Source organism: Podarcis filfolensis, assembly GCF_964270895.1.
Source record: "Podarcis filfolensis genome assembly, chromosome: 3".
Taxonomy (NCBI): Eukaryota; Metazoa; Chordata; class Lepidosauria; order Squamata; family Lacertidae; genus Podarcis; species Podarcis filfolensis.
Window position 1 is genome coordinate 26,182,741 of NC_139606.1, and position 21,995 is coordinate 26,204,735.

The window sequence follows — 21,995 nt, forward strand, 5'->3', positions numbered from 1 at the left end:
TTCGGGTACCTTTCCCATTCCCCCCAAATAACAACCCTGCTGGATTTAAAATGCACCCAGAGCTGAATTTCATTGCATGCAAAACTCCATAGCTATTGATTTAAAATGTCATAGGAAATTCAGAGGCAAATAGCTATAATTTATTTTTATAGGCTATGCTGCTAGGAATATATTTTTTAATAAAAATGCTAACTTTTATTCCTGCTTAAAGCCGTACTAAAATTAACTGTCATACCAATTGACTTGAAAATACAAGAGCAAATAAAATAGGAAAAAGATCAGCTTAGCTGTATTGATCCTTGTAATGTTTTCATTGCCTTAGTTTCATAATGTAGCAAATTACTTTGAGTACACTTTCTTGTTTTTTTAAAAAACCTGCGTGAAATACAAGTGGCCATCTGAATCTCCAATCCTGATACACATGGAACACTATTCCATGGTTGCTTTCAAACTTCCATGTAAAGGAAAAACCTTCAGGTGTTGCAGGTATATGGAAATGAATGTTTCATATTGACAGGACCCCAAGGCAACACTTAGAGAGGAGGGACAAGAGCAACATTTGCCTTACTTCCATTAATTATAGCTACAGTATTGAATTGGATAGAGATGGCTATTTTAATAAGCCCTGATGATGGTGACTTGGCAGGATGGAAAAGGTGGTTGCACAGGCAAGTAGAGTCATGGGTGGGTTACCCTTCTGAATGAACTGTTTGCAAGGATGCTGTTAGCCCACATGAAGCCCACCTTGGGGCATGTTCCATCTCTCATCACACAAAACATCCCGCCTTTGAAAAGGAATTTGATGTCTTTGGTCTAGTGCAGTTCTTTCCCTACTACAAGTAGGAAGAAGAATAATGATGAAGAGCCAAGTTATAAACCCAACACTTTATTATGTATGTTATTTACAGTATTTACATATTGCACATTTAGCTGGAATGTTCATACCTCTATTGTACAGGAAACAGATGGCATTTTAGTGGATGCAGAATCCAAGTTTTACTTAAAACATGTTTGTCTCTTCCACGTGGCATGCAGTTTGTACTCAGTAAGAGTACACCATAACAGATTTATGAAACATTTGTAACCAAACACTTTGAATTCCATAAGCAAGAAAGGTAACCTTCTCCACAGGAAGGCTTCCTTGAAAGTGTCCCATGTCGTCTCTAAATGAAACATGTTCTTACTTGGGAGGTTGATAATTCACTGAATTTTTTGGCAATGCAACACTTCTGATATAGGGTGGCCTTAAAGTATGAAACATTTTAAATTGTTATGGTAGAAAAACTACCAGAAAAAAATGTGTATCTGTAAACAGTGGTGACAGAATAGAAAACACATGTTTTAAAGATTTTATGGGAAGTAGTCTATCAACTTGCAAAAATAAATCTCTTGTTCACAATGGAATATGTTACAAAGATGGTAAGTTCAATTTCCCTGTTGGTTTCCAAGGCACTTCTCTTGGTTCTTGATAATAGCTTTTTCCCTTGATAGTAGTAACATCTGAAGCAAAGATAAGACAACACCGCCCACCACAAAATATTAGTTTCTCGGTTTTCAAGAGAGCAAAATATTTCACTTTTGTTTTTGCTGCACAATCTGCCATACTAAAACTTTGGGTCGGTTACCATTTGCTGTTAAGGGATGGGGATTTAGGTAAGTGAGCTAAAGCCTTCACAGTTCATGAGCAGCAGTTCTTGGGTACTCCAAGGGCAACAATATATTTTTACTTCTTCTTAAATACACTGATTTCCCTACTTGTGGCAATCATTCCTATATGACAGGCACCCCCAAACTCGGCCCTCCAGATGTTTTGGGACTACAGTTCTCATCATCCCTGACCACTGGTCCTGTTAGCAAGAGATGATGGGAGTTGTAGTCCCAAAACATCTGGAGGGCCGAGTTTGGGGATGCCTGCTATATGAGATAAGTTGGTGGTTCTAATGTTTGAGGACTGACTACAACACACACACACACACACACACACACACACATATATATATATATATATATATTTAAATGGCTTTATCATAAAAAGTAAGAAAAGTCAAGTAAAGTATGAAGAATATTGAGCTTCACCCCGAAGTACAGTTTGTTTTGTTCTACAATGTTTTATTCACAAGGGCTGAAAAGGATCTCAATCTCAGTGTTGATTCCAAGAGAAATGAATTGGTTTTGATTCCTGATATTGCTTACTGTTGTTAAGTTGGTATTTCAGTGAAATAGAAATGTGCAGTTTTGGATACAGATTCAGCTGAATGCACATAACGTGTTTGTTCATGCATCAACTACATTATAACTGTATCATAGATACATTAATCACTCCTACATGTATATTTTTAAGCTGCATTCAAATATGGCATAATCAACCTGTAACTTTAAATAGAGACCCAGTGTCAATACATAGATGCTGACTCAGCCCCTGAAAATAAGCTGTGCCTGGATGTGCTTTGTTTCACTATCTGCTAACTGCATACAGCTATGAATTCACCCTTGATGTCTGAGAGTCTTTATGCTGCTTTCCGGTAGGGGGTATCCTTTTATTTATGGCTAGTATTTTGCCGTGTGAAGGGCGTTGTGTCATTCTCTCTGAAAGGGGAATACCTTCTCCAAAGAGCTATTGCGCGATGCTCATTAATTGTATCAAGTCCACAATGGTGATGTTGCTATGCATATACAGGCAGTGTGCAATTGGTCCTTTCAAAAAGCTTACCTTATCCTTCCGTGCACATTGGACTTACTGCCAACCGAGTAAGAAGCCTGGCACATCTTTTATAGTCTAGTGAAAAGATCATAAATAGAAGTTAACAAACAACCTGGCATAACTTGAGGGTTTTTTTTAAAAAAAAAAAAGTTTATTATCGTAAGGTTATACAAGGAACTGCAAGCCTGTTGCAATTCATTTTGAAACCATTTATTTTTAAGTTATAAGTTTGAATTCTTTGCTTAGAAATCTGGCTGTATAAATGAGATTTTTTTAGTTTTTAAAGGGATTTTATATGCTTTTGCACGTATAATGCTATGCAGACTGGCCTGGAAGAAAGCACCTCTCAAGAAGAAACGGACGTGCACATGTAAACAGCTAGCTCCCATGGCTATGAACATGCGCAGGAGAAATAGCTGCAATGCATGCCTGGACAGCTTAGGTATGCAGGATAGCAAATAAAATTGTGGTGTTCATTCCATAAAATGAAAATTCTCATTTTCTACTAACAATGAACTAGCAAAGACTGATAATAATCTGAAGCTGAAAACTTGAAGGGGATAAAAACTAGAGCACTGTTCATCTTCAGTTTGAATTTCTTGCCCTTTATTTGAGCCACAGATTACATTTTAGTTGTGTGTACAAAAATGTAATAATGTGAATATTGCCAACTTGTATCTGCTACTGTATATACATCAGTCAGGATTGGTCCCAGCTCATATGACATGTACACTTGGTGGAAAGCTTGATTATGGGACAATGAAATGGCCACAGTAAGATAACCATATCTCTAGGTTAGTAAATCAAGATATGAGCAAGGATTTCATCTATGCAAACGGGCCCTTTGCTCCTCCATTTCTGAGGTAAGCAAGCAAATCAGAAAGTCTTCAGTTAACTGTAGTTTCTCATTTCATCTGAGCTAGGATATTATCTCAGCTTCAAACCATGGCTTAATATCATGACTTGTTCCAAAGTTGGTGAGCATAGTATGAAATGGAAAACTGGTTAATTAGAGCCTTGCATACAGAGACTGCATGTGCAGAGAAAAGGCTTGTTCATATATATTACTGTCTGAAGGTAAGCAATTTGTGAAACCTCTAGACTTCGTAAAATCTAATGGCAAGGATCAAGCTTTTGGCTGCTTATAAAACTACTAAGCTTATGAAAGATATATACCTGCAAAATTTATTCAGGTAATCAATTTTATGTGAACTACAGCCTGAAAAGAAACTATTTTGGGAGCCTTCACATTTGACTTAAATCGTTCTGCAACCTACTTTGAAGGCCAAACCATTAATGTGTGTGTAAAAGCCCTGCTGTTATGGTTTTTGGATACTACAAAAACACAGTTAATCTAGTAAGGGAATTAATTCTTCTGTGATTGGCAGTAGAATTAGTAATTTTCTCTAACACGGCAAATGACATGTGTCTGACTTGCACATGCAAGTGGTTTTTTTTATGCACAGTTGCCAAGAATAAACAATCAAAATGTGAGTCAAGGTATTTAAATGGCTGCCAAGTCAGACTAAGGCTACTTGGGGAACAGACATTAAAGATGCACCATTAAGTACTCCTCCCTATATCACACTAATATAATCTATCAGCTATCTGTTGAGAGGACTATCTGTTGAGAAACTAATCAGCAGCCCAAGCAGTGATGTGCAACGGTAAAACCAGCTGGATGGGAACTGTTCAATTAGTGGAAGCTGCCCAGAGTGGCTGGGGAAGCCCAGCCAGATGGGCGGGGTATAAATAATAAATTATTTATCATTATTGTTGTTGTTGTTGTTATTGTGTTGCCTCATAACTATATAATAGTTTTTCAGAATGGTGTGCATAGGTTGGGGGGGGGGGTGGACCCAAACACAATAGTTAAGAGTCATAGTTATGGGTGTACAGTAAGCCCGCAATTTACAGGCATTTAACTTGTGCACATTCAGCTTCACATGCATGACGAAAAATAAAAAGGGGCCAAGGTTCTTGGAGAAATTACTTTGGCAATCCCACCCACCATTGAACCCAGTGTGTTTTGACTATATGCAATTTTGGCTTTGGGCGATCCCCGGAATGTAAGGAAATGCATCATTTTAATAAGTGTGACATTGGTGTCAGCTGGTATTTTTGCCAGTTAAACAACTTCTTAACTGCTTGTGTGTATATATATATCCATCCCAGTGTTGCAAACCCAGATTTTATTCTTTAATGTCTGTTATCTGATGCACTATTAAGTTCCAAGTCACTATATTGCAAACCAAAGGCAAAGGAGTTGACAGATAATTGGCATACAAATTTGAGCTGCCTGCGGCAAGTATGTTGTAAGTTGATAGTTAAAGCCATGAGACCTCTTGCAGGAGTCACAGTAAGAGCACTTAAAATATTGTCCCATGGGTTGCAACTCTGTGGGTGAAATCCAACAGTGTCTGTCTGCCAGCAGAATGACTGCTCTTGACAGAATGGGTTCTCCCACCTGCAAACTCCCAACATCTGCTCTGGGTGGTTGGAAGATCCTATGAAGCAGATCTGTAGGGAGAAGTCTGCTCACATGATGCTGGATGTTGCCCTATGCTTAGGAAATTAAGATGAAACTCATAGTTCACACTTAGTTGTCTTCAACTAACCCATTGAAATTAATAACCATGACTAGCTTTTGTCCATTACTTCAGTGCATATACTCCTGAGTAAAAGCAAGTTGAGTACATCCCTGAATATTTACATTTGAGTCTCACTATACAGCAGTCTCTTTAATTACTCTAATTCCACAAACTCCTTAAATAAACTGAATAATAATTGCATTGGAAGACAGCTCTTTATTAAATGCAACTAAATTAAATGTCTGGCAATGGATTCTTGGGTGATAGCACTTACATGCAGGAATGGTGCAGTCTCTTGTATGATGGTAAAGTCTATGAAAGTGTTTAGTGCATTTTGGACCAAAATAAAGATGACCTGGGGGAGAAAAGAAGCAGCGGATCAGTTGAATTAGTACCACATGAGGATAATTACAGACAAAAGTACCATGTTAGAATGTTAAATTCTGCTTACCTGTTAAATGGTTTAAAAACTTGTCTTTCATTCTCAGATCTCTAGGAACTATTTCTGTTAAAAGGAATGAGGGACATTGTAACAGAATCATCATTCATGTTCTGTATATTTAGCTTCCAGAGGTTTTTCATTTTAAGATGTTAAACTGGTTGAAAAAGGCAATGGCATTTTCATGAATCTTAAAAACCAATTGTAGGCTCATTATTTGCCCTTTGTAAAATTCTCATGTTCTAAAATGCTCATGTTCTAAAAAAAACCCCACCCACCTAGATACACCTAAGCAAGTGTTTATAGCATTGAACACCCACTGAAATCAGTAACATTTTGAGTAAAGACAGCTGGGATTGAATTGAATTTTGTTCTGGGGAGCAAGTGCCATTGAAATCAAGTGGGATGGCTTTTGAGCAAAAGCAGTCAGCTTCTGTCCTACTCCAAATGTAAATGTTTCTCGCTTCTTGGCAGCTCTTGTATGTACAAGTTTTAAGAGATTTAGTGGTACATTGGATTCCACTCTGGCTGCCCATCTCTTTCTTCACAAGTAAGAATGCCGTGGCTCCTCTAGCTGCTCCTGGCTTAGCTCTTCTGATGTAATTGGGGGAGGGAACAGGACAGCTTATCCGAATAATATGAATGTGTCCTACATTTTGGAATTCCAAGTCCATGAACATCTTTTGTTAGTTTGCATAACACCTAATATTATCATTATCATCATTATTATTCTTCCACCCATCTGACTGGGTTGCCCCAGCCACTCTGGGCAGCAGAATATAAAAACACAATAAAACACCAAATATTTAAAACTTCCCTATATCGGGCTGCCTTCAGATGTGTTCTAAAAAATCATATAGTTGTTTATCTGTTTGACATCTGACCGGAGGGAGTTCCACAGGACGGGTGCCACTACTGAGAAGGCCTTCCGCCTGGTTCCCTGTAACTTCATTCTCGCAGTGAGGGAACCGCCAGAAGGTCCTCAGAGCTAGACAGTGGGAGTGGAGACGCTCCCTCAGGTGTACAGAGCTGAGACCATGTAGGGCTTTAAAGGTCTGCACCAACGCTTGGAATTGTGCTCGGAAACATACTTAGAGCCAAAGAAGATCCTTTAGGACCAGTGTGATATGGTCCTGGTGGCCACTCCCAGTCATCAGTCTAGCTGCCGCATTCTGGACTAGTTGTAGTTTCCGAGTCACCTTCCTGGACATTCAGACTGCACCATGTTTGTGCATCTGAGTTGAGCTGTTGAAACACAGGTGCCATTGCTTGGGTATGTGATGATTAATGGGAGTGTCAGTAAAACATGCAAATCTGCTGACATGTCAGAGACCAGCTGTTGCTCCATGTTCATGTTAACAAAGAATTTTGCATTATATGGTTTTACACATACAGTAGACGTTCAGGTTGCGAACATGATCTGTGCAGGAGGCGTGTTCGCAACCCACAGTGCCGCGTCTGCTCATGTGCAAGTCGCGATTTGCGGGTTCTGCGCATGTGCGAGCGCTGAAACCTGGAAGTAACCCATTCCAGTACTTCCGGGTTCGGCGCAGTGCGCAACCCAAAAACACACAACCTGAAGCATCTGTGACCCAACGTACGACTGTACACTTACTTATACAGAAGTATAGACACCCATAATGAAGAACCTGGAGTTTGGCATAACAGAATCTGTAGTGTCCTATTTAGTTCCTAAGCTCAATTCTTCTCAAATAATTGCATTTTGTTATCCAGGACAGACATGTTCATCAAGCACGGTCTGAGAAACTGACTGAATAGGAGCATATTTTCAGGAAATGTAACCACAGCATTGTAAGGGAGGACAACATAATCTACTTGCTTCTTACTCATGTGGTTTGCTTTCCCACATCCTGTATTAAATGGAGGGGAATGCAACTAGTTCGTTGAAATCCTCTTTAGCTCCTTGTGGCTGTCTCCTTGGTTTACTGTCACATTTTATTGCTTTTTGTTACTTACATTAAGACATCCGTGTTGATAGCACATGAAATGCTGCACTTTTTTCTTTTTTTACCATAAATGAATGCCTAAGTGGCCTTTGAATTCCCCTGCGACCTCTTTATTGCATCTAAAGTCAGAACTACTTCCAACCAGATCTGATTCACTGGTAAGTTTTAGACATTCTCGAAATTCACCATTTATTTACAGTACTTCTAAGCATAGTCAAGCTCAGTTGAATTGACCTTATAATATTTGACCTAATTGTGTCATGTGCCACATTAAATGCTTAGATGTTTCTTTCAAAAGTCCCTCAGGGGACAGTCAGGCATTAGATGATTGATAGGTAGAGTTCTGGCTAGTAGTTCCTTGCAATGATAGCGAGACTGCTGGGGAAAAGCCTTTTAGAAGTTGGCAAGTTGCTTCAGCTCAGTTTTATTTTGATTAGAACAGGTTCTACTTCAGCTGTTGTGCTCCTATTTAGTGCTGCACAGTGGTTCTACATCAAGCTCAAGCCGTTAGTTAAGCAGGTTTTCAGTGTGAAATCTGTTTCTAACACATTCCTCACGAAAGTTGCCCAAAACATGAATAGCACCATGTTAGGGAAGGCTGATGCAAACTGTGATGGATTCTATGGTTTCAAACTGCAGCTGGAGTCATATTTTTGAGTGCTCCTCTCTTTATATATATATTTAAAACCATTCATCCGCCTGCATGCCAAAAGAAAAAGAAAATCTTGTACAGGGAGAAAATTAGATGACTGTTCTTGATGTGCCAGTTTACTGTGTGAAGGGGTGTTTTCCATGTAACAGAGAGACCAACGCTCTGACCTATATCCAGCACAATAAACAATAAATCCTATAATTTTACAGGCTTCTTCTACATAATAGGCCGGATTCAACTAACAGATTCAATTAACGAGTCAACATCCAGCACATTTGGGCAGATACTGGGGCTTATACACTCTGGGAGAGACCAGTGGTGCTGATGTTTACCTTGCCGGGACCTCTTGCAGTATGTGTCACCGATTAGTGCCAATGCCACTTAAGCAATTGTATTGGTGATGGTGGGTTTCCTAGGAGAGGTGGGCATTTGTTTGATTCTGATCAGTACTGGACAGCTGCCATTTCATATTTCTTATAATGCAACGGTGCAGAATTTGCCAGGTGCTCTGGAGCGTTGCAGTGTAGGGAATTTTAAATGGTGACCACCAGGCACAAATTCAAACTAGTAGCCACTTTTGCTCCCCAAGTAAGAGTGTTGGTGCTATTGGGTAAGCCCACGGGGGCGGGCCAATTGGTGCCAGAAGGACCCAATCGGAGCACAAGGCAGGGAATCTGGATCAGCACCATGGCTGTCCATCAACAGCACTGATGGGTCACTCAAGCCTGGTACCTGACCTAGATTTCAGGGTCTTGCAAAGTTCCTTGCTTTTCCTGTGACTAGCTGAAATGTGTATATTATGCATATATTGTGCAAAATTGTGGAAATTTATAAAGTAACTAGCATTTTAAGTCAGAGAATGCACAGTATTGTATACAACCCAAAGCTGCAATCCCAAGCAACCTTATTACTTTGAGAATTTACTTTGAAATGAGCTTGTTTAGATCTGGATGCAAATCTTATTAAACATTAGCTGACATTAGCATATTATAGTGGCTTACAGGAGCGGGAGGGAGGGTCTGCATCTTATTAGAATAACTACAGATAGATTGAATCTACACAGGCATGTGGAACCCTTGCAAGTGAAATTTCACTTTCTGAAAATTTTAGCTTCCACTGCCTGGTTATTGTTGCTCAATAGCAATGGTGTACTTGAGTACTGTGTTTATTGAGAACTCTCTGTAGGAACTCTCACTTTGTCAACAACAATTACTCTTTCAAGGAAAACCTCCCAAGTTCTAGATGCATCAGAACTTTGGGTGTTTTTCAGTACATAACATTTTTCAGCCTTTTGGAGTCTCCCCTTTTCTTTTCCTGTTGTGCTTTATAGCCATTTACTTGCAGAGGGGGAGCAATTCAGTGCCACCCATGGGGTGTGGTCTAAATCTTCCCCATTCCTTTAAGGTGCCTCCTAAGCCATATAATATGTGATTAAATACTACTCAAACAGGATCCAGCAGATCAACTTTATTTGCTCTAATTGGCAAGTATTTATGATAAGCCTAAATTCCCATTTTCAAGGGACTTGCAAGTGTAGTCTGCAAATCTTTTATTATTACGGATAAGATTTGACAGTGCAATCCTGTGAATTCAATGGCACTTACCCCCAGGAAAGTAATCACAGAATTGTAGCCTACAGTGGTACCTTGGGTTACATACGCTTCAGGTTACATACGCTTCAGGTTACAGACTCCGCTAACCCAGAAATAGTACCTCAAGTTAAGAACTTTGCTTCAGGATGAGAACAGAAATCGTGCTCTGGCAGCGCGGCAGCAGCAGGAGGCCACATTAGCTAAAGTGGTGCTTCAGGTTAAGAACAATTTCAGGTTAAGAATGGACCTCCGGAACAAATTAAGTACTTAACCTGAGGTACCACTGTAATTGTCTAAAGCCAAATTTCTGAAATAATTTACTACAGAATTAAACCCCTACAAAGAAATGCTGTTTCAGAGCAACTAACGGCCAGTTAAGCCAAATAGTATGATTTTAAACAATTAAAGTTCCAGTGATATAAGCACGACTAAAATTGGCTAGTTTTTTAGTCTGCACCTAGTCCTGATTTCTGGTCCAGGAAACAGACAGTTCTTAAACTGAAAATTTGCCATTGGTAAGACTTCTTTCCATAAACATGTTTATGGTGTCAAAAACACAGGCATAGAAATATAATTATAGCATTTCTCAATACATAACAGAGACAAACCCAGCCAGTACAAGCACTATCAAACCCCAATGATTTCTGAAGAGTAGCAGGAAAGAGAGAGAACTGCTTACATTTCAGCAATGAGTATGCTGCCACATTTTCTGCATACCTTATGTATATACACAGCCTTGTTTGGAGAATTGGGGCGGGATAGCTGCTGCTCTGGTTTGGAGCTGAAATCAGTTTTGGACAGCACTGATGGGCTGGCCCTTGTATCAGTCATGAAGCACCTCCCTCTTAAGGGCTGGACTATGTGCAATGCTGATTGGTTTGCCCTTGTGCCAGTCACAAAGCTATCTCCCCTATCTGAGCAGATTTCAAAGTTAAACAATGTACAACCACAGCAAATAAACAAGTTGGATACCTAGAGGGGACTAAAAAAAAATGTAGGCTGTCTCAACCTCTTGCAAGCTGGAGGTTGTTTTCTGGTTGATAAAGCGTGAGCAGTGGAGTAAAGCTTGCACTGCAGCTGAAAAACCTGCCATGCTACTCTTTCAAGGTATGACTACAAGTAGCCTTAATAAGTTTACAGAAAATGACAAAATATCATTCCAGTTGCAAAGTGTTCATTTCCGCGAAGCTTGCAAACAATAGCATAGCTCAAACATTGTTGTACTGAAGACTGCTCTAAACAGCTGATAGCAGACCTGCTTCAAAGATCTTCTTCAGATAACTTAAAAAAACACACATTCCATATGAGAAACTGAAAAATATTCATTCAACCAATGCAATTTAGTTGCTAAGGGAGGTTTTCAGGTGTCAACCAAAAACTCGCCTGCAGCCAACTGTTTAGAACATTCTTCAATACAATACTTTGCACTTGTAATTATATTTTTCCTGCTTTGTTCTAAATTTCTCCTCATCAGTATAGTGTTACAGTCCTGTGCTTTTCAGGCCCCTTATACAGAACTGTATAATTACTTCACTCATCTATTAAAATCAATGCAATTTAAATTTGCTTAACCTTCAAGATAAAAATTTTTTAAAAAAGAAACTTTAATGAAGCAGAAAACCTGTGGGAGATATCCGAGTGACTAGCAGTAATCAAATGTAGATTTGCACACGAAGTTGCCTTATACTGATGCAAACCAGTCTATTGGGGCGGGAACCCTCGAAGTATGGAAAACTTTTAAAAAGAAACTTCTGAGAGTTTCAGATGTGCAATTGACTAGACTAGAGTAACAGACAAGGAACTGTTAGCGAGCCTCGGAGCACACACATCGCAAAGTGATCTCCTTTAGATGATGCTTCTCGGATTTCAACCTATTAATTTGCTCTTCAGCGCCATCGATCGCTGAAGGAGAGCATAGCATGGTTATTCCTCGTTCAACGCGAGGGGAGCTTTGCTAGTCTGGCGTTTGCCTTCAGAGCGGTTATTGAGAAATCCGCTGTACAATCAAAGACTGGAGCAATTTGCAAGCCTCCCCCCATCCCCGAGATTTCTTAGATGCAAACTAGCAGCTTGATGACCGAGCTCCCCGTTTTGTAAAGTTTAACGCAAAAAGAAAAATGAACGTAACAGGTTGCAGTGTCTCCTCTAACACAATGTAGTATTATTTGACTTACCAACTCTCTGTTCTTCTGAGTAAGATCCATAATCGGGTACTACTTCCCTTCTCCGGTCCAAAAGATAGTCTTGTTTGTACTGAACCCCGTTCTCCTCGTCCTCCTCCAAGTGGTATTTTTTCAGTTCCTGAATGATCTCCATGATCAGATTTAAGAGGTTCTGCCTTTCCTTCAGCCCTGCGCTAGATTCGGGTCTCTCTTCGCAATGTCCCGCTGAAAGCATCGCCAGCACCAGCCCCACCAACGCGGGGGATCTCAGGAATCTGCCCATGGCGCTTCCGAGGTCAAACGAGGGATAGATGGAGCCACCTTCCGAGTCCACTCCCTGAAACCAGCTGTGGAGGGGAGATATGTGTCACTGCCAGGTGTCACATCAACGCGAACAGTGAGTGGCAAGTTAAAGCAATTATTCTCCCTTCAAGTTGAGAGTGCCCAGATTTTCTAACCTCTGCCTTCTCTCCCTCTCCCTCTCTCTTTTTTACTTAAAAGAGGGGGAGGACCCAGATCCTCCGCTGGCAGCTCTCTCTGCTCTTTAGCCAAGTAGGATCTAGTAGCAAGAAGAAGGCAATTGAATTCCCCAGCGGCATTCGCGTCTCACTCGCTTGGTACTGAACTCACTGCCCTTGCTCTTGGTGCCACGGAGTTAAAGAGCGCTTGCTTAGGACAGGAAGATGGATATCGAATACTTTTAACACATGGTGTTTGGGTTTTGTTTTGGTTTTAAAAGCAGTGGGTGGGACCTGGAGATCAATCAATCAATCAATAAACTTTTCACTTCGAAAACAAGGAAGAAGCATAACCCTATCCCTCACTGAGTCCACAAGCAGCAGAGGGCTAGGAGAGATTTATTTGCAGAGGAGCTGCTTTCTGGAGTATTCAGATCAGTTTGGCAGAAGACACCCTTCTGAGCGCACGGCTTCCAAAGCAGGACCTGAGCGCCAGCGATGAAACTCCTCCTTGCTTGTTTGGCACGCGAGGGAGCCTTGCACGAAGGGAAGGGCTTACTCACCCCTCTCGCTTAACTGGGAAGCCCCAAGAGTGGGAATCAATGCTTCTTAGCCAGAGGCAGTGCCACCGAGTGGTGGCACTTTACTCCGGAGCCTTTACACCAGGGATGAGGACCTTCGAGATGCTGTCGGATTGCAACTCCCATCAGTCACAGACAGCATGTCCAATGGTGAGGGCGTGATGAAAGATGAAGTCCAGCAAATGGGGCCGCCCGCCTCGCACCAAAGGCACCCCGCCTCTCCCAACTCAGCAGCCTGCCCCACAGCCTTGCTTATCCCCCCCGCCCCCCGCTTCCTATTGGAGATCGGCATGGCTTTATATGAAAAGCAAACTCTAGGGGAAGCAAAGGACCTGAGGGATTCCGCCCCCCCTTTCCCCCTCCTCTTTTTCTTTTGGAAACCTATTTTTGCGCAAGGAGAGGCAGGCTGAGGGAGGGGGGACGCAAGAAGCTAGTGCAAAATGCCAGGCAGGTAAATAGAGTCTTGCCTGGAAAAGTTTGGCAAGCTTTCACGGCATTCTGCAAGGGGGTGGAGGGTGCGCAAGTGACGCTGTCTTTCAAGTCTACTCGCTCCCTAAGCGCTTGGCTAGCCAGCAGGCTGCCTTGATCCGAGAAGAACTTGGCCACTTTTTTTGCTCCCCCTAATTTGTAATCTGATGAGGAAATGTGGCGGGGTTTCCCCCCTTCGCTCGGCAAGTAATTTATCAAGTGGTTACATGCTTACATCCGAGGGCATACACAGAGAATCCAAAGTGACGCGCGCAGGCTCAGATGCTTTGGACCAGCAGAGTGGGAACTTGTGGTCCTCCAGAAGTTGCTGAACCCTCGACCCATCATCCCTTAGCTGGGGCTAATAGGAGCTGGAGTGCAACATCCGGAGGGCCGCAGGTCCCCCAGCCTCGACCCAGTCTAAACCCCCCTCTCTCCACGGACGCCAAACCCTACGCAGGCACATCGGCGGGTCTGGGAAGCGCCTGCCCCTTCGGTCCTTCCATGTCCGGCGCGCCTTCCTCCTCCTCCTCCACGTGGCTTGCGGATGCTTGAGGAAGAGCAGCCTTCGCTAGCCTGGAGCCTCCCAGATGCCTGAGGTCCGCGACTCTCCGCAGCCAGCTCATCTGGGAGGTACCAGGCTGAGCAAGTCCGGCGTGGAGAGAGCGAGAGAGAGGTATGAACATCTGGCTGGCTGAGAGCGACCCATTCATTCGAAAAAGGCGGCTCGGTCCAGCCAGGGCTGTCTCTGCACTTCTCAGCCCCGTCGATTTCGCGAAGAGAAGAGCCGAGATCCCACCCGTCGAAATCAAGGCGATTTCAACGAAGCGCTTTAACTTTGGCTAGGACTTTCTCTCCTTTCCAAGCGCGGCTGCTGCGCTCGGCTTCTCCTCTTCCTCCTCCCTTCCCCACCCGCGAGAAAGGCGGCGCGCAAAGACTCGGGAGGCAAACGGGGCGAGCGGGGCGCCACAGCCCTCTCAGCTCGACCCTCCTCCTTGCCGGGCGGCGGCTTGGTGCCTCGGGCTCCCTCCCCTCGCTTCACTCGCCGCTCAGCAAGTGAATCGGCTGGCCGCGCCGGCGAGTCGAGCCAGTCGAGCGACACCTTCCGGAGGTGCCCGAGCGCAAGTACGCCGCCGCCGCCTCTGGCCAGAGAGCGGCTGAATTTGGCGAGAGGCGCGCGGTGGATCCCGCCGTCCGGGCGTGTCCGCCCTGTCGTCTCCTGCTCCTTGAGCTCCCGGGAGCATTACCTGCCTCCGTTCGCCCTTGGAGGCGGTGTGTGTGACGGGGCTCCCTCCCTCGCCGGCCGGAGCCTCGCTTCTCTCGCCGCGCTCTGTCTCCTTTCCCCGGCGCGCACGCCGTCCGCTCTCCCGCCACCTACTCCATGTCCGCGCTTTTATAGAGGCTTATATAGGGTATCCGCGAGGTGGCCGCCGCCGCCGCCGCCTCAGACGGTATCGACTTGCAAGTGGGTGGACGGCCGGCTCTCCCCCAAGTCCCGCTCTGCAGCCCCTCGAGTCGCCTCGCAGCCACTGAAGTTCTCCCCTCACGGCTCCCCCGCCCCGGTCCCTTCTTATGCTGCCTCCCCGCAGACGTAAAACGAGCAGTCCCGGCTCAAGGGGGGGGGGAGGGGGAGGGAGGGAAGGAGGGAAAGGGGGGGGGTCCAGCAGCCCGAGTTTCTTTAATTAGAAACTCCGCCTGAAATATTCATTTCGCCCCCCCCTTCCCAACCACCCACCCCCACCCCGGCCCGCTCGCTCGCTTCCCGCCGTTTCCTCGGGGCGCGCAGCCTCCCTCGCGCACTTCTCGTCTCGGCCCGCCCGGCGGGCTGCATCTCTCTGGCCTCACTGCCCGCCAGCTGAGGGGGGGATTACCAGCAGCGGCTCGTGGGCTTGGCCGCTCGCCCCGGCCTGGCGCGCTTTGCGTTCGGTGGGGCGGGAAAGGGCGGGGTGCGAAGACGAGGAGCCGGGGTTTGGTTTACATTATCTAATCTTCCGGAGCGAGAAGATCGATGCCGTTCCCACTCGTCGGAGAGAAGAAGAGAGACTTTCCCATCCTTCCTTCCTTCCCCTACTTGTTGCAGGAGCTGCAAGGCGGGCGGATGTGGGGTTGGGGGTCCCTCACAGCCGAGGGATGGGACGAGGACCCCACGCGGGGAGAGCCTTTGCCACTTACAATGTCGCAGGAGACAGTTCTGACTGGATTCTCCCAAGCAGAGGAGCCAACTCCTAGGGGCAGAGGTCCCTTCAGCCCCCCCCAAAAAAAATATTTGAGGGGGCCACCGCCTACTCCCCAGTTGATGGGCGTTGTCATTTCAATGGCGTTTGTGCAAAGTGTCATGGATCGATTATGTGGGGTGGGGCTTACCTGCCCTCCCCACCCCAAAATTTTATTCAAGTTGGCACCCCCTGCCACCAAGGGACCCTGCTGGCCTGTCTTCAGAAGTGACAGGCCAGACTGGGCTTGGTTCTGGAAAGCCCACACGCAGGGCAGGAAGTCGGCAGCGTACAAACCCCGGCAGTTGTGTTCAGTGGCTGCGATCAGTTGGAAACATAAGACAATAATCCAGAAACAAGTGAAGTAATGATCAACCAAAGTGCTTCAGAGCATTTGCAGGGCGCCTTTCTCTCTTCAAATCACAGCAGGCCAGCCTCAGACAACAGGGTACTATTAGAAGACAGCAATTCCTTCATTGGTATTGCCCTCCTGCCTCCTCAGGGTACCATTTGGATGGCTATTATTATTATTTTGCCTCAGGCTCCCAATTATTTCATGTTGTCCTTGACCCACACACCTGTCCACACAACCTAATGATAAAAAGAAGAGGTTAAAGGACTTTGCAACCTGACACGCATTTTCTTTTCTAAAAAATTAAGCACTATCTTTGGATGAAGGGTGGCGTAGAAATTTCATGAATAGTAATAGTAGTAGTAGTAGTAGTTGTTTAGTCATTTAGTCATGTCTGACTCTTCGTGACCCCATGGACCAGAGCACGCCAGGCACTTCTGTCTTCCACTGCCTCCCGCAGTTTGGTCAAACTCATGCTGGTAGCTTCGAGAACACTATCCAACCATCTCGTCCTCTGTCATCCCCTTCTCCTTGTACCCTCCATCTTTCCCAACATCAGGGTCTTTTCCAGGGAGTCTTCTCTTCTCATGAGGTGGCCAAAGTATTGGAGCCTTAGCGTCACGATCTGTCCTTCCAGTGAGCACTCAGGGCTGATTTCCTTAAGAATGGAGAGGTTTGATCTTCTTGCAGTCCATGGGACTCTCAAGAGTCTCCTCCAGCACCATAATTCAAAAGCATCAATTCTTCAGCGGTCAGCCTTTTTTATGGTCCAGCTTTCACTTCCGTACATCACTAATGGGAAAACCATAACTTTTACTATACGGACCTTTGTAATAGTAGTAGTAGTAACAATATATAATGGGTCAGGCCCAATGCTTCGGCACAATGGCACCACAGACGCAAGACCTGAGAAAACTAGCACCTCATAGCTTGGGACACATACTGACTAAACTACGGTATATGAAAATCTTCACTTCTCTCACGAGCATTTATTTATACTCTTTATAGGAGAATCTCGCAAAGCAGCAGTCATGGCATAGGATACCAATAGAAAACCCAGTTTTAAAAGTCGAAATTTAAAACACCACAAAATTTTAAGACAGTTTTAAAAAGCAACCGTTTGCACAGCGCACCATAAAACACAAACATAAACAGAATGAAACAGCATGAAAAGGCTTGTTTATTGACTTGATTACAAGAGAATTAAGCTGGCTAAAGGGTATAGAATATGTAACTCTCTCCCCCCATTTTTACCTTCACAAGAACCCTACAAAATTATGGCTGAGTAGAGTTTGAACCTGGCTCTTCCCAAGCCTAGTCCTATTTCATATCAGCTGTAGTTTGTATTGGGCAACTACAGTCATTGCTATGTGTGTGTGTACAGACATGCATGGGTCCTTTAAATGTGATCATGTAAATCATGGCTACATATGGTGTACACTCAAGGTGTGAAGTGGATGTCAAATCAAGTACTAGTTTTGAATCTGAACAGGTGACTTGCTCAGAAGTAGCTTACAGTCACTTGGAACTATTAGAGAGTGGCAAGCTTGTTTTAAAAAACTGCTTAGATGAATGGTCTATTCACCTGTACAGTCAAACATTCACACAGGATTACAGTTCTTCAATGAAATGAAAAAAGCAACGCCACCTCAATGTGGACTCACCAGATTCTCCTAATTATTTCATTTGCTTCCATGCTCATTTTGCCACCTGTAAAATGGGACTAGCAGGTATTCCACACACCCTCCCATGGACATAAAGGAATGTTAAAGTGTTTTGTGCTCAAAAACATATTATTATGATTAATAATAAAGAACAATGGTTGTGTTTGTATGTTTGTTGTAAAAAAACAACAACCCCTGTCTCCATGAAATCCATTAATTTTCCTACAGGGAAAAAAAAAAGATTTCCTTTAAGGTGCCTCCTAGGCAATATAATATGTGACTAAATGCTACTGAAACAGGATCCAGCGGAACAACTCTATTTGCTCTAATTGTGTGTATATAAACCTCTCCCTTTTCTGCTAATAAAGTAAATAGAAAGTTGGATCAGACGATGTGACCCTTTCCCAACCTGCGTGAAATGGATAGGGAGGGGGAAGAAGCAGTAGAGATAATCAAGATGCACTCTGGTTGACTTAGGTAAATAATCAAGTACTTACCAATGCAAATAATGTTTCAGGTGCAAAGGACAAGATATTTAGAAGCACTCTGTCCAGGTGAGGAGAGCAGCAACCCACGGTGCTGCTGCTGCTGCTGAAGTCCAGCATTGGCTGAGATGAGCAAGAAAAAAGGAAACTGTCAGGAAAGAAAAGGAAGTATGCAGTGCCTCCCTTTAGGAAACAGCAAGCCGCTGAACCCACTGCTAGGCTTAAATTCCTAACTCATGTGCTTAATCTTGTGCAAAAGTTTAAAGAAGCAGTAGAGATTTGTTGCTCTTAGCCAGGGGTCGGCAACCTAAGGCCCATGGCCCACAAGCGGCCCATGGGGGTCATTTAACTGGCCCACAAGCCGCCCCCAAACTGAGCCACCCGCTTGGTGAGCCCCTGCACGCTGCGTTAAACAGGCACAGCATGGCACGGGAACTTGCTTCCACTGTGCAGGAAATTGCGCCTGCACAGACGCAGATGCTAGAAATCGCAATCCAGCCCACAGAGTGATCTCCACTGGAGTGAACTGGTCCAGGCGAGGTAAACCTTGCTGGCCCCTGCTCTTAGCCATTGTTTTTGAGAGCCAGCTCACTTTGGGGGGAACTTTGCAGCCTGTTAGCGATGGTCTTTCCAAGCTAGCAAATTGACAGATCATACACATTGTTAGATCCAAGTATACATAAAAACTCATTCTGAGCTATACAATGAAATCAGGACTAGATGTCTATTTCAAACAAACACATGTGGGTATTTCCCTGTTTTGTGTCATCTGTCTGTACGATGGAGGCACACAGCTTGTGTTCTGCAAGTTGAGATATATTCCTGGCTCTCCCTGGGAATTATTTCTCTCCCAGTGCCAAGATTGTTAAAGCAAGTGAAGGGGGAAGTGTCACACTGTTGCATTATATGACATGTATGGGTTGTCCCGTTTTCAGACTTGCATTCCTGCCTGCCACTGCAAATTTCTTTCCTCCCAATCCGAGGCTGTTTTGGAACTCCTGCAGCCCAGCATTCAGCCCCATGTATGGCTTGACTTGCTCCGTGTTGGAGGGCTGGCTCTTATTATGAGCTAAAAACTGTTGTGCATTTCAGCTTGTAGACGTAAAAATGCCATGTTTTCAGAACTGCTTAATCAGGGTTTCTTGGACTATGTGTGAGCCAAATTTCAGCTTTGCAGCTGTTGGGGAAGTTCCTCAACAAATCTTACACTCCTCTCAGTGATGTTCAAGTGATGTGTCTGCGACATATCATTGCAGTGAAGCACAAAGATTTTACCAGCATGCCTCTCTGCACGTAAAAGGGCAGTTTGAACCATGGTTATAGAAGACTTAACATTTTTCAAGTCCTGGGCAAACGTCTACTGGCAAGTCTGTTGATGATGGAGGTGGTGGTAATGGTGGATCTTCAGGCAGACGGAAAGACAGACAGATGGCTAAAATGTTGTTTCATGTACTATTGGAAGTTGCTTCATAATCTAGGACTGAAGCTGAAGTAAGTCCTAGGTCTGTCTAAAGACAATGGCTAAGCATTCAAGATTTCTATAAGTGTATTCTATGTTCTTGTGGAGGTTTGGGACACACTGGTTTTGATCAAGTCAACCTGATTTTCTTATACATCAGCTATCGTAAGACAACTGTATTGGCTGCCAAGTAATTTCAGGACCTAATCTAAGATGCTACTTTTGACCTTTAAACCCTTAAACCATCTGGGTCCCAATTATCTCAGAGGACATTTCCTCCCAGTAAGCGTTGAAGATTTACTGAGGACCTTTTTGAAGATTCCAACATGCATATGGAAGCTAGATTGAGGCCCAGCAAAGCATTTCAGTCATCTTGAGTGACTTGCAAGCCAGGAGGGATTGCAGTATAACATGTAGTCCTTTAGATATCTATGCACCTGAAGAAGAAAAGGAAAAGGGATAGGTAGGTGGGAAAGAGATCACTCTACGATTTATGAACAAAACTCATTTGTTTCAAAAAAGGACTTACAGAAATTGGAGACAGAAAAACACAGTCTTCATCTGTCCCTCTGGTAGGGGCTAGATATTTTACATCTAGAATAATATGAAAAATGTGCTTATGAGGAACTCCAGATACTACTAGTAGGGCACCTCGTTGTTGTAGATGCTGCTTCTGACCCTACTGTGCTAATGCACAGTACCAACAGCATTTCAATATAGTGGACACACCATTAGGCTAGGAAATAAATAAATGCTAAGTTGTGATGTTTTCTTTTCTGGAAATTTTTGAGGAAAGGCTGGTTAAATGCCTGTCAGAGATGGTTTAGTGCAAGGGAAGTTGTTACTATGCCGAGGAGGGAAATGGGCCAATTTGCACTTTCTGAAATAATACGCAAACTGAAATGCAGCTACCCTTCAAAATTTGCACGGCTCTGGATTTTGTAATGCAGTTCTCCCATTAAGTAACATGTACGAAAGTGCCCTCCATTTTTAAGCAAGCCCACCTAATTCATACCTCACAGACAAGATGTTAAGCTTCAGATTTCCCACATCAGCAAATGATGCGGTAGAATTCTTCACTCAGAAGACGTACTGAAACAGGCTGAAAATTTACATATTCAAATACTAGTTTTGTACAGTTTAGAAGCAAAACAAACAAACAAACAACCCACAGCTTACTGCAGGAATGGGATTGAACAGACTTCCGAAGGAACACATGCAAAGCTGGCATGGACCCAAAGTAGAAGCGCCATTCCATTCGTACCTGCCAATAAATAAATAAAAATAAATAAACAATAGAGAAGTCACTCCTCAAACAAAAGGCTACCTAAGTTAATTCACAGCCAGCAATGAGAGTTTTGTCAAGAGCTACTGCTCATGCGCCTCCAAAGCAGCTGCCTTTGTAGTTTGCAGAGCAACCAATAGTTTTGATGAAGGGGGTTGACTGACATTAAAGTACTTTTGCACTACCTACAAATTAGCTGGTTTGGAGCAGCTGGTCTGCTCAATGATGACAGAATTTGCTCCGAAGCTAGAGAAAACTGGGCTAAGGAAACTCAGGGGAGCATGGGGGTAGCCAGGAATTTTTTTGGGGGGCAGTGACTTTGTTGGGGGGCAGGACTTTTGTTGGGGGGGCAGAACTGATGTGATTGGTCAGTTAAGTATTTCCATTTGTTTTACTTGATGGGGGACGGACGGACAGGACCCTTGGTTACACCCATGCAGGGAAATAGTACTTGATTTGTAATACAGTGGTACCTCGGGTTACATACGCTTCAAGTTACATACGCTTCAGGTTACAGACTCCGCTAACCTAGAAATAGTACATCAGGTTAAGAACTTTGCTTCAGGATGAGAACAGAAATTGTGCTCCAGTGGTGTGACAGCAGCGGGAGGCCCCATTAGCTAAAGTGGTGCTTCAGGTTAAGAACAGTTTCAGGTTAAGTACAGACCTCCGGAACGAATTAAGTACCTAACCCGAGGTACCACTGTACAGCTGAACATCACAAGGAGACAAAGTTGATACCAAACTATGGGGAAAAACTCTTGATATCACTACTCCAAACTATTTCTAGTTTCTGTTCTTTACTGGAATATAGGTACACAACAATGGGCCCGATCTATCTCATCAAAACTGGAGACTTCTCAGTTTCACTGATTAAAGACAAGAATAAATGCTTTCACATTGGAAGAATCAATAGGATATAAAAG

At 43.8% G+C, this 21,995-nt stretch overlaps 2 protein-coding genes across 2 annotated transcripts in view; both read right to left on the bottom strand.

Moving 5' to 3' along the window:
• SH3YL1 (SH3 and SYLF domain containing 1) overlaps positions 1-21,995 on the bottom strand; it is a 476,641-nt gene that overhangs the window by 41,361 nt on the left and 413,285 nt on the right. The gene's annotated exons all lie outside the window — the stretch shown is intronic.
• Positions 871-15,386, bottom strand: ALKAL2 (ALK and LTK ligand 2). The gene is made up of 6 exons (XM_083607491.1): positions 14,859-15,386; positions 12,117-12,451; positions 5,744-5,797; positions 5,567-5,647; positions 2,711-2,776; positions 871-1,500 (listed from the first exon to the last, which is right to left on the bottom strand). The coding sequence occupies exons 2-5, from the start codon at positions 12,385-12,387 to the stop codon at positions 2,712-2,714; spliced, it is 471 nt and encodes a 156-aa protein (XP_083463617.1). The 5' UTR covers positions 12,388-12,451; positions 14,859-15,386; the 3' UTR covers positions 871-1,500; position 2,711.

Bases quoted from the DNA above. Each gene is read 5' to 3' on its own strand.
- ALKAL2 (XM_083607491.1), bottom strand. From the start codon at position 12,387: ATGGGCAGATTCCTGAGATCCCCCGCGTTGGTGGGGCTGGTGCTGGCG. The intron at 5,648-5,743 runs GTAAGCAGAATT...TTTCTCCCCCAG, and splicing joins GTTTTTAAACCATTTAACAG to GTCATCTTTATTTTGGTCCA. The intron at 2,777-5,566 runs GTAAGTGCTATC...TCTTTTCACTAG, and splicing joins AGACTGCACCATTCCTGCAT to ACTATAAAAGATGTGCCAGG.